General features: G+C 39.5%; 1 protein-coding gene across 1 annotated transcript in view; it reads right to left on the bottom strand.

The window, feature by feature from the left end:
* Positions 1-21,063, bottom strand: part of arid5b (AT-rich interaction domain 5B) — a 77,725-nt gene that overhangs the window by 9,786 nt on the left and 46,876 nt on the right. Inside the window, exons 5-8 of the mRNA XM_085477287.1 lie at positions 11,320-11,483; positions 9,403-9,676; positions 4,714-4,766; positions 3,568-3,665 (exon numbers count right to left, since the gene is read on the bottom strand). Of these exons, the coding sequence (XP_085333413.1) occupies positions 3,568-3,665; positions 4,714-4,766; positions 9,403-9,676; positions 11,320-11,483 (589 nt within the window). The remainder of the gene's footprint in view (positions 1-3,567; positions 3,666-4,713; positions 4,767-9,402; positions 9,677-11,319; positions 11,484-21,063) is intronic.

Below are 21,063 nucleotides of genomic sequence, written 5' to 3' on the forward strand. Positions count from 1 at the left end.
TTACTTCTTTATTAAATTCTATCAACGTCTCATCCTGCTTCTTTCAGGTTTACAAGGTGATACTCTTTCCACACCACTTCTTACTGCAATCTAATGATACCCTCTGCTGCAGGACAACAGACCAACTTAAATCTGTGTTTCAGTGTAAAAATATAATGCGCTACATCTGATGTATTGCAACACAGCAAGGACAATGCGGAGCGAGACGCTGACGAGTTCAGAATAAAATTTACAAAACAATCCTGTCTCTTTCTCTCTTGCCCAAATTTGAAACCCGTGGTATTATACGGTAATTCTCAGAGCAAGGACTGACTCAAGGTTTCCTAATAATGTATTTTTATATCTGGAAAGCAGCTTTAGTGAATGCAAAAGAACATCGATACCAGGAGGAATGAATAAAGGCTGAATCAATAAAACATCTAGTCGACTAAAATTGGAACAGTCGTGCATCTGTCTTAAAAGAAACACATATCTGCATGATCTGAGCCAGAGAATATTTCACAGGCTCTGCGTACAGTACATCTGGCAAACATCCATTACTTTATAGACAAAATGATTTAATCCAAAAACCCCTCATCTGCGTTTTCTGCTATTACCCAAAACCTCAGAGTTTTTAAATAGCAAATTATTCTAAATTGCTTCGCTGTTGCCATGGATACCCCCCACCTCCCCCTCCAAACACCCCCCCCCCCCCCCCCCCACACCAATACCAACCCCGTGGTGCAATTACATTAGAGTGCCAAGGCATGGTGAGGTATTAAAAATCCGTAACAGGCAGAAATGAGCAGAGATGGTGGAATGTGATGTTTCTGTTACAAGAGATCACGTAGGAAACCTGGAAGATTAAATATGTAGGAGCTGTTAAAAGGCGCTGACCTGTATAATGAAAGAAACAGCATGAAGTGCAAGGCAGGGAGTGGAAGAGAGAGAGACGGGGAGAGGGAGAGTGAAAGAGAGAGAGAGGAGGGAGAAAATGGCACAGCACAGAAGCAAAAGGCAGTCTATTTCAAGGTTATTGATGCCATCTTTTTCATGACCTCATTTTTAATTCAGAGCGCTGGGCCCTGACAGCTAATCTCGGGAAACGGTTTAAATAAATATCATTAAAGCTTCCCCGTAGCTGCAGCGGCAGACCTTGGCTTGGACATTTCTACATTGATTTTTCCCTGCGCACTAATGAAGGGCGCTCTGTGCCTAAACAACAGTAACTTTGAAAATGACAATTAGCTGAGGTTATCTCCTGTTCAATTCCAGCTATGTAACTCTATTTCTACCAGTGATTACCGCCCGCTCCTGGACAGCATAAATATAGTGATTATGCCCCTGGCTCCATCTTTCACAATAACATCTCCGAGGAAACCATTTCATATGATTTTACCATTAGGGCTGTAAAGGGATAATGTGTATAATTTAAAACGAGCACTGAATGCTTGTGGATATTCACAGTCTTTAACCCAAATAACACCAAGACAGCCAAGAATATCCACTTAATTGAAAGCAATTATGTCCTGAAATATTGTTTCCTTTTTTCCTACTAGCTGGAGACTTATTTCCTGCTCTACTCTACTTTGGCCCACTGAGACAAATCAAAGTGATCCTTCTGAGAGATGAGGAAAACATAGGTGTTGTTCCAGTTTGTTCACTGTACATTCTTCCCTGTGAAATATATTTCTGTAGCACGTTGACTAATGATTAAAGGTGGAAACAAAGACGCCTCTGGGGAACAAACACATACTTCAGCGAGCCCACAAACAGCCTCATTCATCATGCAGAGAGAATGGCCGTGTTTGCTGAGTTAATACAATGAAGCTAATTGCCCTCCAAGCAGTCCAAACACCAAGGCTCAGCTAAAATTATTCCCCTGATTGGAAACTTGCTCAGCTTCAGCTGATATCTCTCTCTCTCTCTCTCTCACACACACACACACACACACACACACACACACACACACACACACACACACGCACACACACACGCACGCACACAGTCACCCCCAACCCCTCCTTCTTACACCTTCTCTCTGTCAGACTGATATTCACTGCAGTGTGTGGATATTATTGCTTTGTATTGATTCAGCATTATTTTCTCTCAGCTGCTTCTCGGTGGCTGGAGAGGGAAAGGCCAGCGCAGCAGCAGTCACACCTCAGCGCTTCCCACAAATTCGTCCTACACCCCTATTTTATGCCTTACAGACAAATGAACAATATAGCGTTTTACTTCAAAGTAATTGCTGCACTCCACAAAATAAGGATGAAACACGTCTTGGATTCTGAGTTTTGCAACAACAACAACAAAAAGCAAAGACTTCTTTTTTCCCCAGTATCATATTTGAAGCCATGAATTGATAGTCACGTCTATTATTAGTAGAAATAAGAGCATCCAGTTTGCAGCAGGTTCTTATTTGAAGTTCGGAGAAACAACTGGGAATGCAGCATAAACACTGGAGGCACTTGCAGCTGAACATTTAGAGGCGCATTGTCAGCTTGTCAACAAATTCAACACCTAAAATAATATACTCTCACAAATATGGTGTTGCAAATTTCCTGGAAAAACTGCCCTGGCCGCCAATGCTTGTGCTCGTGAATTCGCTTACAGCATGCAATCTTGACACAATATGAAGGTGCCTGGCTCCCTCATATGGCACTGCTGGCATATTGCTATATTACGGATAGGTGTGTGTGTGTGTGCCTGAACTGTGCTGATGCATAAACCTGCAGCAGCCAGAGGGATGTGGAGAGGGTCACAGGCCCGGAGGAATGACCTGCTTCATGAGCGACTGGTTATCTCTTGCTGGGAAGATCGTATTTGGCATTTGTTTAACCTTGGGCTGTGTGTGTATGTTTGCATGTGTGTGTGTGTTTGTGTGTGTTTGTGTGTGTTTGTGAGTGTGTGCTAGCAGCCCTGCATTAATAACCACACAGCTCCCTTAGGATCATATCCATATGCTTGCTTAGGTTTTGTAATACCATCTAAGTGATTATAATGTGGAGGTTGAAAATGCTGCAGTATCAGGCTGAACGATTAAATGAATATATTAAACTGGTGTTTTCATTTTATCCCGCAGCTTTCTGTGCTTGTAATGCATATATAGTGGAAAATGGAGAGACTGCATGCGTATTCATATAGGTCAGCTAATAATTAAAAACTTTGCTGTTATTTTGAACTCCTTAATCCTCTTTGGTTTGTTTGTAGAGCGGAATTGGAACAGATTACAGCACAATTGGTTTTACTGTGCCACACAACTGATCAATTGAGGCAAGGAAAATAACCAAATCTCATGTCATTATGAATTGATTTAGGTCCATAGGATAAGGAAGACATTTCTAAATACAATTACAGCTACATGCTAAAACAGTCGGCATCCCACTGTTGCTCTTCATGTGTACATTGACTTTCCGTAAATAAGATCAATATGTGTCCTGCTGTGTCCTGATGTTACAAATAAAGCATTGTGAAAGTACATTTGATGTAGCTGTGAAGGAGTTTACCCACTTCAGGCGATGCAGACTGTTCACATGTGCATGCATAACAATGTGTCATATATAACTACCCGACATAATAACTCACCTCTCGTAGTGTCTCCGTGTACATGTGGCGGCACTTGTGCTGCTGGGGTTGCCGCCCAATTCATCATATACATGTTTCCACTGTCTGCGGACTGTGATCTGGAGCGATGGGTGAGAATACAGAGTGATCAGACAAAAAGACAAAAGAAATAGAGACAAAAAAGAGATAAAAATAAGACCAAGAGAAAGAAAAACACCAAAAAATAATAAAAGACATAAGTAGTTGACATCATTTCAAGGTCTTGGGGAGCTGATGAGTCATCATGTTCCAGTTATTGAATCCTCAACACTCAATTCTCTAACATAATAAGCTCTGTTAACATCATGCAGTCAGTTGTTCCTGCTACGACTCCTTATTCCACAACAGATGGGAATAAAGGACGAGCTACAACACAAAACACAAAAGAATGACGGCTGCCACAGAGCCAACAAAGCCACAACATGAAACGTGAGATAATCAGCTGCAGATATGAGCGTTTTAAAAGGATATGAGCCCCAATTATATGAGCTGTATCCTGTTTACGGCCTAGTTTAGTTGTCTGTTTGGACGACACAGCTAGCATATTTAGAAACAGGCATAAGCAATCGACTTGAAGACTTAATATCAAACATTGACTTCACTTTGAAAATACGTCGCACATGAATAGTGAGTGAATAAAAGGCAGGTAAGGCTGCCAAGTTAAATGCCTCATACACCCTCATTTCTGACTCACTCTGGCTGTGTGTGAACTCGCATATAGTACTTGCTCACACGTGGGTATGTATGTGCATTTCACTTCATCTCCAAATGGGAAAAAATGAGTGATTTAACCAATTTCCTTTTGACCAGTTTAGAACAGAGGAACATGTGTTTTCCACTCCAAGGGGGTTTTGAAACAACAGCATCATTTCTGCTAAAAGTGGCTCTGAGCGAAACTTTCTTCTTGGGAAAACAGTGACTGAGCTCAAGGGGTAAAAGGAGGGCAGAGAAATAAAAGGCAGGGAGGAAAGAAGGAAGACAGGTTGGAGGACAGCATTAGTGGAAGAGACAATTTAGAAGAAAAAAAAAAAAGAGCAAGTGTGGATTTTTGGAGGAGAAACAGAAAGAGGGTGGGGAGGGAACTTCATGGAAAAGCAGGACTATATTGCCACATGTGTGAATACTTACCAACTCATATCCTCCGAGTTTCTGAGCAGCTTGAAACATAGTCCAAAGGTTGACTGTGGGAGAGACAGAAGACAAACAAGGGAGTTAGGAACTCTGGGAAAGGACCTGAGCTGAAACACATAACGTCATGTGCAGTCATTACACAAGAGAGAAGGCGATGAATATCAAACTTTTATTTAAAAGCTGCCATAACAAAACAAGTGTTATGACTAAAAGGTATGTTTACACGCTGAAGTCATTTGTTTAGATTAAAAGTAGTTCTGGGCGCTATAATTGTATTTATTACATAAATGGATTGTTAGCACTGACAAATCAACATGTTTAAAAGCTGATGACATTTTATTTTAGGTAAAGTCTAAAAGCCTACAGAAAGCATCAGTACGGGCAAATACATGTTTAGCTTTAAACCATATAATGCACATATAAATGAGCGAATGCACGGATTAAACTATAAACTAATGAGACACACTGAAGAGAGTAGTAATTACATATTCTTTGCCTGGAAAAGTGAAAACAGCTTTTCATCATAATTTCACACAAAACAATTCTGCACTTCAGCTAAAAGGATGCAAATGAATACTGAGCACTTATACAATCATGACTATGTGATAGAATACAGCATATGCTTTATCCTGACAAAGAGATGTGTTAACCCTCAGCTGCCGCCTGCAGGTATGAATGAAACACCATTAAAAGCATCAAACACTTGGCAATATGCTCAAACTTCTGTTTGAACTAATGCAAATTCCTTTGCATTGATTTTCCCATGCAAATACCCCATGACAGCCCATATCAAAATAAAAGTCTTGTGTAACATTTTCCTAAAAATAGCCGTGTAAGCTTTCAGAAAGGCTTCAAATGGCTGTCTGTCTTTGAAAGAAAATATTTCCCACAAACAAAGAACCACGAGTTCATTGGGAGACTTTTGTGCCAATGACATTTGTATTTGCTTTCTGTAACATCATTGTTTAACATTTTTATATGAAGGCCTATAAATAAGAAAAGGAGGCCTCGCCTGGGGAGAAATCCATCAAAATTCAATCTGTGCGTACACAAAGCCTTGCATTTGTCAAAATGACATTTTCCTATCTCCGCATTTGACAGCATTGATTTTTTCCTTCCCTCCTCTCTGTGACCGTTGTCAATGCACGGGTGGAATAACAAAGGGAGCTGGGTAGGTTTTTCTGTTTGAACTGAGCACGCTGGCGTATTGTGCTTTCTGACTGTAGAAACAGAAAGACGGTCTATTTAACTAGCTTGTTATGCATCGACTGTAATTATTACAATAGCACACGGGACTGGGAGGGAACAGGACACATAAAGGAAATGAGAGAACATGCCTTTTCTTAGATGTCTTGTCATTAGCAATTTCTTTTCTTAATTCCCCTCTATTTGGCAGGGGCAATTATCACTGAGATAAGGATGACAAAACAGGAACACAATGCAGCCTCAATGACACACCGATGGCATGGCAATTAGACAACAAGGCTGGAAGAAGGAGACAAATTGGAACTGATGTTCACAATCACATGCTGATGCCCGAGCACTGAAGCACACACAAAAAAATTTCACACAGAGGCACACACTCACACTTAACAGTTAATCTTGGAGATCAAGGGCATTCACAACATACAGTGTAACTACTTCTACTCTTGTTTTATTCCTCCTACATCCACTATCACAATCTCAAAATTATCTTTCTACAATCTCTACTGCAGCCATGCAACTTAAATGGCAGCAACTGTACAGAAAAGTCAACAAAAAAAAAAATCCCAAAACAAAAATAGAAGGACGACAACTCACTGGAATAAACTGCAGCCACACTTGGTAGCTGTTTTCTGCAATTCAAATGCTAGTGCTCTCGTAGCTTTTAAAATGACTGAGCAATGCAAATTAGGAATAAAAAGAGTGCATACTACAGCTGGAACATTAAGTTTAGGGACAGCAATAATCAGTGGGTAGTTTCACAAACAATCATTTTAAAAATTCAAAAATTGTATTATTTGGGTACTCTGGCTTCCTCCCACAGGCCAAAAATATGCATATTAGGTTAACTGGTGATTCTAAATTGGCTGCATCAGCCCTGTGATAGACTGGTTCTCTGTCCAGGGTGTACACTGATGTTCACCCTATGACAGCTGGGATAGGTGTTTAAGAAAATGGACCGATGGATGAAATTATCTGGCTCCAACTCTTGAAATGTGAACACTTTCTTTTTCTTTTCATTTTACTAAATACATCAGCAGGGAGAAAAAAACCCCAGTTCATTGGATTTCACCTTGCACGCTGGGATTCTGTGACTTTTTCATAGTTTCACAAATGAATCACTGATTAGCTGTAAGTAGAACACTAAACAACATGTTGATCTCTAGATTAAACAGAGAAATTGTTCATTTCCACCTTCCAGCAAAGATAAGAATATCTTGAGCCTCTAAAATGTAAAGACATCTTGTGCTTATCTTGACAGAAAACTGAATATGAGGCCGGCTGGTCTCAGATGAGCACTTGAGCTCTAAGATGTTTAATTCATACAAACCTTGAAGTGAAACATGAATTCCGCATGAGAGTGAGGCAGGAAAACAAGTGGGTGCTGAGCTAAACCAGCAATATTAGCATTTCTCTGTTTAAAATAGATTATGAGTCATTCGAGGTAAAGGCAGACCGACTGAATTTCAGTGGTTAGCGGTCTTATCTCTCAGCCAGACTGTAAAGCTTCACTATTATGGTGTTAAAGGTAAGACTCCAAGGCTAGAAGATGAGGTGGAATACGCAGAAATAGTCTTCGTTCAGGCTCAGATAGGGTTTTTTTGGAGGTGAGTCAAATGGATATTTTAGTGATCCAGCCAACAAAGCATGGGTAAGTCTGGTAAATCAATCAACCATCTGTTGCTTTGTTAAACTCTGGAGAACTTCATAAAAGATTATTACTCAAATGCAACTGAAATAACATAATTTGGATTTCCATTTCAGGAAAGTGAGCTCTGATCTTTTAATGCATTTGTAGCAAGTTTAAAGAGAAGACTATGAAAACGGCGTCTGATTACATCTAAGGGTTTGTTGTATTAATTATGATGTGTTTTCCTTTTTTCCTCCTCTTTACATGTGCTGATGTGCGCTCGCTGCCAAGGACGAAGTTTAAACAGCATGATTTCACCATTTAATGAGGGCCTTGCTTATGATGTGTCTGGTTTTGAGATTCAAAGCATGTACTGTATGTAAAACAGTTGGCGCGTGGACCTCGACTTTATTCTGAGCTCAAACTGAGAAATGCCAGCTAAAAGTAAAGCGAGTTGGGTATGCAATTCTCCCTCCGACTCTCTACGTATTCCTCGCTCCCTCTTTATATCTCCCGCAACCACAATGACCTATTTAAGCAACAACATGTCGGCAGTCAAGATGACAGGACTGTCAAAATACCGCAGTGAGGTTAGCGCAGTCGAGTCGACCACAGCTTACCTTCGTGTAATAGTTTAGAGTAATGAGTTTTACTACGCTATAAACTGTCACTGTTACATTCAATAGGCATGTCTCCCCTCTCCCTGTCTCTCGTTAATTTGCTGGAGTTGTCGTGCTACATTCTGATCTGAATGGCTAAATTCTCCTTGGTTCCTCTGACATGAATGCAAATGTTATGTCCCTCCTTGAATAAAGACTGAGCATGAACTAAATCTGAAAACCACAGTTTGTGAAGAGAGCCCGCATTCTCATGCGTCTTGCCTCGACATCAAACACATAAAGCAAACACACTTTTTCACTTTCCAGAGACCACAGTGTGCCCTTTTTGATGCTTAGGTGCGCGTTTTTTCTTCTTCTTCTCTGTCCTGTTCACACCAAATGCAAGCTAAGCATCCGACCTATATTAGAAATCTTTCATCTTGGGCCGACGTGTTTCCCATACATGTGATGTTCTTTTAACACTGGTAGAGGACGTTCTTGGCCTTCACAGGAAACCCCTTTGACAAGTGAGAGAAGATATTCTCTCTTTATATAAAAGCCAGGCAAAATGTGCTCTGACAGGAAGTCTCCTGAGTCTTTTACTAACTGCTAGATGGAATTTTTCTCAACATAGAATATTAATCCTTTAGTTTATTATTACTACACACTGAGTTAGTTTTTTAACATTTTGGCTGCAGTTTAAATTCTGGGGCCTTAAACATAACGCCCATCACATATGGGAGCACATGAAACTCTCACACTCTAGATGAATAGGAGAAAGTCCACCATTGACTAAAAACCAGCTACTTGTTTCTCCTTTGATCACAACAGGGGCTCTGCATATATAACATGTGGTTAGAGATGCCGATTAGAGTCCACGCAAGGTTTTCCCCTGCCCGTTACACCGACATGTGTGACTTACAGAGTGCACTTTCACTCTGATACATATACTTGTGTTTCTTTTCTCCAAGCACACGATATTTTAGGGTTCAAATAATAATGTGCTTTCTTTTTTCTGTGCAGGGAAATTCTGAGGAGGTTTGGGGGCTTTTTTTTTTTATTGCTTGTTCCTACAGGTGTCTTTTACTCCAAATTTGTTTTAATCTCCTCTCAGCCTCAGTCGATGTTACGACCTAAATTTTCAAAATAACTCCTGTAAAAATGTATCCACACAAATTTTTTACTATCGATTCGAGCGCTCCATTGCTTCAACAACGGCAGTGAGGGAATAAGAGAAAAAGTTGCCCTACTCACTCTGTTTGAAGCCGAGGAAGGGGATCCTCTCTATGGGCGTGTCTCTTTCTTTCATGTACTTGTAGAGGTCTACTAAGAAAGCCTGCTCCTCCGCTCGGCTCTCCTCTGATGTATCCTCCTCTTTATTGTCCTCTTTCTCGCTTCTCTCCTCCCTCTCCTTTTCCTTTCCTCTGTCCTTCTCCTCGGATAAAGATTTCTTACTGAGGCCAATGGCCTTTTGTTTGGCCAGTGCGGTTATTTTTCCGTTGGGTACCGTTTTACAGTTGGGTTTGACCTGCAAAGAGAGAGCATACAGACTCAGCGGATGTATTTAGCGGAAAATTAAACCCTTAACAGAGTGTTATTCAAATGATGTCAGACAGTTTGTACGACTTTTGTTAGAGTTTAAGCACAAGTAAATATTCCTAATGGCCACAGAGGAAAACTCCCATTGATTATCAATGAAGCAGCTCTTCTGGTCATAACAGATTAGGCACAGATAGGTTTGACTCCAGCTTTGAGAAAGAATTGCTTATATTGATTTAACTGTCCAAGGTCATAGGAATGACTGTGGAAGAGCTTTTACCAAAGATATTTCCCTCACAGGAATATTACGACTAATGTCAGACAATAAACGAGGACAGAGGTACAAAATCAAAATATCAATAGAAAGTGATACCACTAAACCGATGTTTTAAATAAAGAAAACATGACAAGACCTAGTAATGGGGCTTGATGATTATTTCTTGTTTCCAGTTTCCTCCATCGACTAACATGATTTCAGAATGAGTTGAGTGCTTCTCATTGGTGGAAACTGTTCTTAGATTAAAATATGAAATAACCCATTAATAACCCAATTTAAGATTACACTGTACCTGGTAAGAGGCTATTATGAGGAAAGTGACACAGACAAAAAAGTACCTCTCAACAAAAGATCCTATCATAATATCATAATCTATCAGTGATAAGTTAATCAGGTGAAATCACATTAGATTTAGGAAGAAGTCAATTATAGAAGTATAATCAGCAAATGCTGTCATAATAAAAATAATAATTTTTAAACAGTCTTCATTCCCCAGTCGTCCTTGCTTCATTTGTGTTGATTTGTGACATCCCTTTTTGTAGCACGTGGCCTTCGCAATCGTGTTGCTTTTTACACGTCCCGAATAGACTACACTGTTGCTGTGTTGGTCATTGTGTAGGAAAGTAAAGGTTATTCTGTAACTTAAGATTCAAGGACAACGTGGAAAGCAGCTGGTTGGCAACAAAAGCTGTGATCTTAACATAAAGCTAGTGGACTTTAAAGTTACTATTTGTTGTATAATATCCTTATAATATGTCATGCGTGTAATAGACCTGCTGACTGGAGGATACCATGTCAGTGTCAATTTTTTGCTTTGCGTTGGCATGAAAAAGGTGTTTTTTCTCCAATAAAGTGCAGGAATGTGAAGTGGCAGAGCAGTTCCTCTCAGAGCACCGAGTCCGCTCAGAGTCATGTGAAGGACGCTCTGCAGGCAACAGCAAACAGCTTCCCCACAATTTTAACTAAAACTGATAAATTACTGTCTTACTAAGCCTAACCATAACAGTGTGCAAGACTGCTTCCTCCAGGCCAATTTGAAGAATCCAGGGATCAAACCCTGAACCCCGTAATTATAGGACAACATAACTCAGAATCTGAGCCAAAGCTGCCAAAACAGTTCTAGTCTGTGTTTTTTTTTTGTTTGTTTTTTTAATCTATAGGGTTATCTCTGGAGCATTCACGCATGCATGTACAGTGACACTGATGAGGCATCCTCTAGTGGACGCTTGTTACCGTGATATCGCAGCTGTTTTTATGGCAACACTTCTCCATTTTATTTTAAGAAATATTTGCTTTTAGCCCATGTCCCAGTTTTAACATGTAAATACTCCCTGAGGGAATGTAACTCATCTTACCTTGGTTGTAATTTTGCCCTCTGGACTAGAGGGTTCCTGTGCTGTCACTGCTGTCGAACCCTGGTTTGACCCTGATGACCCCTGACCCTGAGCCTGACTCTGGGAGTCTCTCCTCTGAGAGAAGGACAGCTTCTTCTTCCGAGGTCGCCCCTTCAGGTTGGGAGCTGACGGAAAGGGAACAATGACAATTAGATTTATCCATTTAGATGGAAATTTGCTTTTTAAAATCACTGAATACTTTCAGCTCTTTGTTGCCAACATCTAATTCTTTCATAATAATATACTTTGTTTTACAGGAAGAATAAAAAAAAAAGACTTAAAAAGAAAACGCCTTTTAAACCCAAATATGTATTTCTTGCCTGGGAACTTAGAGGGAGGGTATGACAGGAACATTTACAATCAGGGGAAAGGAATTTCACAGGCCTGCTAGCCTGTAGCTAATTATTTTTAAACTGGATTAGTGCAACATTGTGCTGAATGGGGTTGCAGCCTGCCAAATTGCTCCAATGTGCTAGTAAACACGATCCTCAAGTTCACTCCCAGCCTAAAAGAGAAACTCCATTTTAAATTCAGACAGATGTATTTTTAAGATTACAGATGAGGGCGTCATAACAGTCAGGCAGTTAGAATAATAATGAAAATGACAGATGCTGGTTAACCGAGAAACCCACAAAAGGGAAGAAATTTGAAACAGTCAGTTTGTGCTAAAAGAAATATTTCACACAGATGCTAGACAAACATAGCTTGTATTTTTTTCTAACCGCAACATATATAACATAAAAATGCTTTGTCTTGCCCCCCCGATTCTAAGCAACATAAATAATTACACTGTACTACAGCACATCAGATGAACTCATAATCATGACTCTATTTTTGGTTTCCCTCTGGTTAGTCTTCTCATGTCTTAAAGCTCAACGCTGTTAATTAAAAACACATGAACCTGCATGATAGGAGCTCTTTGTTTGAAAGGCTGGCAGATATAATTGCTCAGTTCACATTACACACACAATAAAGTATCTAAGCCCTCCAAGTCCTTTGTACACCCACGTTTATGTCAACCCGCAATTGTAATGTAACTTTTTGGCAGAGTGACTTGCCTCCTCGCAGCAACACAAACAGAGATAAGCTCAAAGGAGAGGGAAAGAAAAACTTCAAATAATCTAAGTTCAGTCATGTATTTCTCAGCGTCGACATTCTTTCTTTCCATCTGCAATGACAATTAAATCACATCCAAGGTTGTTCTCTGCCAAAAGGACTCTGTGATTATTTTTGTCGGATCAAATTCCCATCAAGAGAATGTTACAATAACACCAGAGCTGAATAAAACTAAGAGGCAGTCATTAAAAGGGTAAAATGATCACGACTCAGCAACCCATCACTTCATGTTGTTATTTTCACAACCGCTACGCTGCGGAGAAACAGCACAGGGAAAATTCCAAGGACATTTGTTGTGCATTTGTCATCTCTTTGGCACTAAAAAAACAAGTTTTCAATGCTGTAATCTTTACTTAGAAAGCGCTGGGTGTGTTCCTCCCTCCACTGTTTATCCACTTTGGTGCTTATCCGGCTCCTTTTATTCAGCCAATTACTCATTAATACTGAAAAATAACACATCTTATTGTATTTACTTATGTTTAATTTTGAAGGGTCATAGACATAAGCCATAAAATATCACAGTATGTTTCGTCTCAGCCAAATTGTGATGCTTAGGCTTTATGTAAGTAACACAAGCCATAAATATAAAGTAAAAAAGAAAATGAAAGCTTGAGATGACTAAGAAAACATATCTCATAGAGAACAAATATAAGAGGAGTTATTATGACTGCTTGCAGGTTTGAATCCAGATTTATCCTCCAACATGTGACATTAGATTTAAACAAACATCGCAGGTCCGAGTAAGGTCACACACTCAGTGTGGTTCTGTTTTTAGTCCAATCACTAACCTCGCTGACACCATACACTGAGTTACATAACCTGCCTGTCTGTTTACATTTTTCATCAAGTCAAATACTGCTGCGTAAGAAAAAGCTGCAATTACTGCAAAACGCTGCTGCATAACACTCTGCAACAGGGCAGGGAGTGAATCTGAATTCAGTGACTTATTGACAGAGGCCAAACAGAACACATTTAAACCAGCCAGGCAGATGCTGCAGATAGGGGTTAAATGGTGCATTCATGTACTTTTGTAAATATACAGAAACAAGCACACAAGGTCAAGTAAAGGCAATTTTTCTGTGCTGCAGAAGAAGCGCTGATCTGCTCTCCTCGTGGCAGAGTTGCGTAAGGGAGGAGTCATCAGCTTTAGAATAACACAAAGAAAATAAGACGTGGACTGACTCTGTGCAGATCGATTTTGTCGAATGGAAACACAGACATTTATAGTCTGTAGAAAAACAAAGCCAACATCACAAGACGATGATTTTACAGCACCCTGGGAGACGTGGTATTTTTAACACTCTGTGGGCATTAAGTGTTTTTGTCAATGTACTAGAAAAGAACGAGATCATTTAAGCACACTTGATACTTCCCCTCTGCAAGCCAAATATGGACCTTATAATCATACACCAAAAATGGATGCTGACCAAGCTTCCCCTTAAGTTAATAATTTCTTACTTTGTGGCTTTCTGCTTATTTGGGAGACATGCACTGAAGTGACCAGAGGACTCTTTCCTAGTCCCCCATAAAGCCCTAAGGCATACTGCTAACACATGCAGACACACACATACACCATCACCAGACACTGGTGTTATAGTAAAACAAAAAATAGTGACTAAATTCATATATATGGATAAGGGTTATTCCCATCATGAGCCACGAAAGTCACAATGACTTCAGCACAGAGAAGCACAGGATGAACACTTGATCTCAGGATGCAGCTGAATGCTTTTAACAGCTTTAAAACATTGCTTTGTCTAATAATTTCTACCCCCTCAGATTCAATTAGACACAGCCCTGGCACCTCTGTTTCATTGCTATTCAGCTGATGTCAATGATAATGAAAAACTCATTAGAGACAGCTCAGGAAGGGTTCTGACGGTTCTATGCATCAACAGAGGCGAGCCACAGGGAACCACAACAAAATGGACTGATTGATTGAGAGGCTGCTGTGAGTAGAGAGACATATCAAGCCAACTGGAGAATTCAAGTGATGGATGTCTCAGTTGATAAAGCTCACAAAGCTGACTGAAAAAGTGCAATATCTGCATGCTCACTTAATGAACAGGAGGGTGGCTTCACAGATCCTCTTTAAAGTAGTTGAACAAATGATCACGCTGATGGGCTGCATGGGCCAAATAATTGTGCTGTGCCTGTTTTTGTATTTGTTTGGCAAACTGAAATTAAAGGCTTAGAGGATAGAAAAACACTTTGATGTGCTTTACAGGATTAGTGGCCAACTCATCCTTTCATTTGGCACTTTGGAGTAACACTTATGACAGAAATAATCACTCACAACTACAGATGTGTGCAGTGGTTTCCTAATTTTAGCCACACCAGCAATATCGGTTAAAAGAATGGCAATTTTGGTCAGCTGAAAGATCAGTTCACCACTTTGGCACAGATGAAACAAGACAAAACAGCTAAACAGAGGAAATTTTTAAAGATGTTGTTAAAGGTTCACATGGATAACAATAATTTTGACTGAAAGTCCTCGACAACTGCAAAAAGTTTGGTACAGACTAGATTTTTAACTTGCTATTATCATGGTAAAAAATACAATAAAGTTTGATTAGGCTAGAAAAGTACACAAAGGTGGCAGAAAGCATCTAATCCCATAAATTAAGGTTATTCTTTAATGGGAATCTTGATTGTATTACCATAAATGTGCAGTCATACAGAAAGAGTGGGAGTTACTCACGCCTTTGTTTTCTAACACTAGTACATTTCCATGTTATTGTATTGTTTAGCCTGTTACATTATTCCATTGTTAGGTGGTTGCTAGGCAAGATGACGACATAATAGATCCTGCATTATGAAAGTTTTTGTGGGAATAATTGAGATGTTACCGTCATGAAAAAAGAATGACAGACTGCTTTTCTGAGGTGTTACAGTTGCATAAAGCTTCAAATGGGTCATTTTAGCCCATTTGTAGGTAGTTGCTAGGCAACATGATGACATGATATAGATCTGATATAGATAAGAACCTCCAGGGGCCGAAGATGTTCCTGTGTGCCAATTTTGGTTGCTCAACTCCTCATTGTACGCGAGGCAAACAAACAGATTTCATGTATTATAGTAAGAAGATTATAACATGCATACTGACACAATGTCACCACTTCATTTTTTCAATATTAAAGCTACATTTCTCATGGCACCCCTTGCATTTTTTCTCTGAAGCTATTTTCAAGTCAAAAGTTGAATCTACTGTTTTTCTTAATGACCAAAAACTCCTTATACAACATGTTGTTAGCACCACTGTAACTGCCTCGGGGAACTACACAGTGTGGTAGACTTACGTTAATTTACAATCATCCTTGTAATCTTATTATGCAAATATACAACGAGGATGCTATAAATGTTGATCATTCATTTTATTGACATTTACAAAGGTCAAGCTGAAATAAATCATTAGTAAAAACTGTTCAGAAATGCTACAAAGTTTCAAATGACAAACTAAACACTTATCTGTGGATTTTCTTGTTCAGTTCACTTTTAAGTGCTATAAATGCTTGATTTTTTGCTTTAGTGTTAATCCTTTTAATTATTACAATGCAGGGATTTGTTAGAGGAGCATTCATGACCAACAGTCACCTATTGTTTCTTTTTATTTCAGTGTATTTTACACCCAGTTTCAGGTTAACTATGATAACCTTATTCAGCTCAATAAATAACATTTTTTTTCAACTGTAGACAAGTTAAATGATAATTTCCCTCCTGAAGTGATGACTGTTCTGACTCATCACATTTGAAAGAGGAACATATGAGAGTTTTTATCCCCCAGACAAACTGCAATTGGGGAAGAATGCCCCATCTACGCTTTCATGAAACCAGACTCCCACTCATGCCTCTGCGCACATCCTTAATTCTACAGTTGAACTTCAACTACATCTAACTTCAGCTAATGGGGTTCAAGTTCAAACAAAGAGGAGAGCGAGGATGAGTGTGGTATTTCAAGAACAAGCACCAGAAGAACATGTTTTGACATATTTTGTTGTCTTACTTGGTTGCAAATTCACTAAAGGCCTGACACCCACTCAGCAATTATCAGAATAGCCCGCAGCCAAAGGTAACATTCATGTTGCAATACAAGGCCTTGCCTGTACAGTACAGTATGTCCCCCTGGATAGAATATGGCAAAATGTAATTTTGAAATTATAATTAACGACATTTATGGACAGAATTCTTGATAAAAAAAACCCAAAGAAAACAAACAAACAAAACCACAGAAGCACAGCAAACCAAAATAAAATTATGTAACATCCTGTTGATGAACCTCTAAGCACATGCGGATCTTTAGAGCAAATATAGCATAACCACTCAAGTCAGTTCAGCAGCGCAGAGATATTGACGAGTGGAGTTATGTTCCAGAGCTTACAATCAATGGGAATTCTCCAAAGAGAGATCCTCTAGGTCAATTAGTTCAATAAGTAACTCCCTGATGAGTTACATGCTGAAGTTTCAGTAAATGTAAGGGCTTTTTTTTTTAACTAAACACACTGTAAAGTTGTGAGAGAGAAGAGCTCTATCTGTGCAGGTGAGAAGCAGTCCTCAGGGAAGGATTTGTAAATGAAACTAAACTTGTGAATACGCCCACACTCAGACAAAGGAGGTCACTCAGGTCTGCTATACAAGCTTACAGTGGCGCATCGGAAATTTACCGCAAGTTATACAACATAAAGCACCGGGACAGACTCTTTGAGGACCGAGCAGCTGTATTTCCATGTATGCATAAAAAGATGCCACTGGAAAAAGGGGAAGTTTTTCAAATGGAAAACAGAAGCAGACTTAGAGAATTAAACAAAAAAAAAAAATAGAATAAAACTAAATATGACTCATAAGGAACAATAATAGCGGCTGTCACAATGCAAACAAAACAACCAAAGGTTAAAAAAAACCTGACAAGTAATGAATAACACATGACAAATCATGATACAAAGTGCCCTCTGATACAACGCTTAAGACACAGACTTTAATCTGTAGAGCAGTGGAGCATTAAATGTGCAATCAGCGAAGTGATATTGCACTTTGGTGAAACATTTCAACTCCACCGGAGGCACAATGAAGTGACAAGGGAGGCTCTTAAGCAACAAACCAACAGTACCAGACTGATTCCTCAGCCAGCGATGACGGGCAACCATGTGTCTTCACTATATGTACGTCAAAGAGCTCAGAGTTTGGAGGAATTTCAAGTACTTGTTCTCAAGGACTGGATGTTTCTGACCACACTCTCATGGAAAAAGCACGTCTGGGCTAATGTTTCTTCCTCAGGCTCATCTCTGAGTCAATACCTTGTCTATTGCTCTTTTGGTATTTATGACACATATTGCCAGCAATTTTAATCAAAAGGTTCTCAAGGGGAATGCAATACACAACACCTAAGCACATTTGTACTACAACCTACTGCACAGGTCGCCGCTGCTTACCACAAATTAAAACAACAGTTATTTGCCTTTCAAGCTGGCAGTAAATCAGGATGTGATAGATTTGTTTTTTACCGAATACCACTGGATATTTAAAAAACACACATTCTCCACCCACACTCACTGTTTTGGTTTAAAAGACTCGCTTAAATCTCTCTCAACAGTGCCCTTCATCAGAGCTGGCTTTAATTATACCCACACACTCCTATTAGAAAAAAAAGGAAATTCTGATTCCTATCTTTAATTCCTAATTGTGACCGCTTTGCCCGTGTGTATGGACTGTAAGTGACTTTGCACTTGCAGTCTGCAGAGATTCAGAAAACACAAGCAGTCCTACCAGTTATCTTACACTATGACCATAATTTAAAAGTGATGGTATAATAGAGCGAAGCATCAACAAAGGGAAGAAAGGATCGGAATACTTTTACAAACATTCTTTGTTTTATGAGGCAACCAAGCAAACTAACCCAACACAGATTTCACAATATCATGACCGAAACCAAAACAGCTCTCTTGATTTTCCTCATGTAAAGCAGCATTAGATGCCTCCTCCTCGCCGCGATTATGCCGCGACTGAAGCTGCCGTCACCTTTCGCATACTAACATCAGGCACTTTTGACATACTTGTAATTCTCACTTTGTCACATCTGACAGCAGAGCTATTCCTCTGTTCCTACGCTTGAGGCACGTTTCTGCTCAGAGTCATTTGAGACACATAAACACACAGACAGACACACAAAAACTTTAATGAACAGCAATACTTCAAGCATCTCCATCGCTGCAATCATCAAAAATTACACAATGCGCCCACAGAGCGAGCGAGTGTGTGTGGGTGGACACAGTACACTGTTTTTATTAATCATCAAAACCTCCGTAGGTTGATAGATGATACAAGTGTTAATTAATTTCTCATAAATATACAGGGGAAGATTATCATTGATAAAGTGCAAAACATTTCACACAAAACAATCCAAGAGTGCGGCATTTCATACTAGGTCAACCTCAGGGGGATTTCACATCAGTAACACTGAAATATTTTCATCACCGCTATTGCCTGTTTTTGACTATGAATGCATCTGCAGCATAAGAAGATATTTTAATACTGCTGTGCCTGAGAGCTATTCTGAATTTAATGAGGAGGAATTATTTGGCTTCTTCCTAGGTATGATAATAGTTACACGTTACTGTTATTACAAAAACACATCTGAGCTGTGCCAAGCCTTTAAAAACAACAACAACAAACTCACCTTCCAATTTAACAGAGGGAGAGGAGAGCGAAAGAGATAAAAATCAGTAAACACAGCAAAGCCCAGCAGCAAGAGCAACAATTTCAAATTTTCACTGGTGCTGTGTTTGGTGAGAGTACCTGTATCAGGAACTTGCTCTGACTACTAACACACAGAAAATCACTGTAATACAAGGCTATTAGAGCATGGCCCGAGTAAAAAGCAGGGATTAAGCCGACCTGTTTCTAAAAGAGGTCTAACAACAGTCCCCCTGAGGTACAACCGACTCATCCCCAGGTCCTCGACAGCTTCTTGTAAACAGCTCTTTCTTTCCAACAGCACCTTGATTGACTCTGCTCGAAGCGTTTTTTAAAGCGGAAGCTTGCCCAAATTACACACACAAAGAAGCTTAGCCCATTATTGGTTTTTTTTTGATGTCTCTATTTTTGTCTGTGTAAATTTTTTTAAAACCTAATTCAGAGGAGGTGAAAAGAGGTTCACTTATCCTCTCCTTTTTATTAGGATAATAGAAAAATGATTTAAATTAACAACATTAAATTGGAGACAATGTCAATATTATTATCTATGTAAAATATTCACTCTTCGAGGGAAATATCCAACTCCTTAGCTTCTAAGTGCTCAGCTATGTTTGCCATTTAGTGGGAAATTAGTAGAATAAAGTGAGTGCACAGACACAACTCATAGGGCTGGGTGGGTCATTCCTGGTAATCCCCTTCATATTTCACACAGCCAGTTGAATAAATGTTAACATGGAAATCTTTTTTTTTTTATTGGCGAAGCAAGTCAAACACATGTGTACTGACCAAACACTGACAGTTGTTATTATATATGAAATGTAAAAAGCTAGAAGGAACAAACAAAAACAGCCATTTCGTTCATTTCATTATCTTGTTCATATCTTTAGAATCTATACTTAAAGAAAAACTAAAAGAGAAGTCAGGGACGAGTTTTAAACAGGTCCGGGCGGAAACGACGTAGGGAGGAGATGAATGGAGGCTTCTAAGAACTGAAGTTTTTATTTTCTTTGCACGTTATTGATAATGACAACTATTTACAGACCATAAAGTAATTAAGACAATTTACAAATAAAAAAGGGCGTGTGGGTTGTTGAACCTGTCGGAATTGGGTGTACTGTATACTGTGACTTATTTTGCTGTTGTGAGTCAACATTAACGCAACAACCTAAGCCCCAAAACAAGTTTTCACTGGAACTTATCCTACAGTTGGTCTGCCAATTATCCCAAGGATACACAGCCATGGCTGGAAGACTCCCAGTTCAGAGTATTTTTCATACTTTTAATTTTTCTGTGTTGTTATGGGCTGGGGAGCAACACCCAGCTACCTGCATGGTTTGGTACCACTAGTGGTCAGAGAAAAATCTAACTTGCTCTCTCTAATGTGCGCTTAATGTTAGTGCGATTATGTTAATATATTCACAATGCAAAGATGGGAATCCGTGTGAGATTTTTACCAGACCTCCTCTTCGTTTCCAACAACTCTGACATCCCGTTCCAGTCTATTCCCCCAATCCTATCATTTCCTATACAAACACCGCATTATATTGGCTACAGTCTGTTTTTATTTCCCTCAAAGACGATTCCCCTTAGCTAGCTGACTGACAGCTGTGTGTGTATGCATCATTATCTCCTTCACAGAGCCTGTCTGTTGCCATAGCCTGTGGCAGACCTCAATCACACAGTATTAGAAATGACTTCGGTTTCTGCAGAGTGCCCTGCTTTTGCCTGCTGCAGGTGAGCCACACATTATATGAGCCAGCCAGATATAAGTGAACTAGAATATCTGTAACTACAAACGTGTTAAATCAGATACTTGTGTTTATCTGATTTAGCCAGCAGAACATGACAAGACATAATCAGATGCTGATAATATTCCTGTTCCTGGAAGTAGAGGTTATGGAG

The sequence above is a fragment of the Copadichromis virginalis genome, linkage group LG13 (genome assembly GCF_057382275.1).
Source record: "Copadichromis virginalis isolate Kocher_CV1m ecotype Utaka linkage group LG13, C_Virginalis_male_GT1.1, whole genome shotgun sequence".
Lineage (NCBI taxonomy): Eukaryota > Metazoa > Chordata > Actinopteri > Cichliformes > Cichlidae > Copadichromis > Copadichromis virginalis.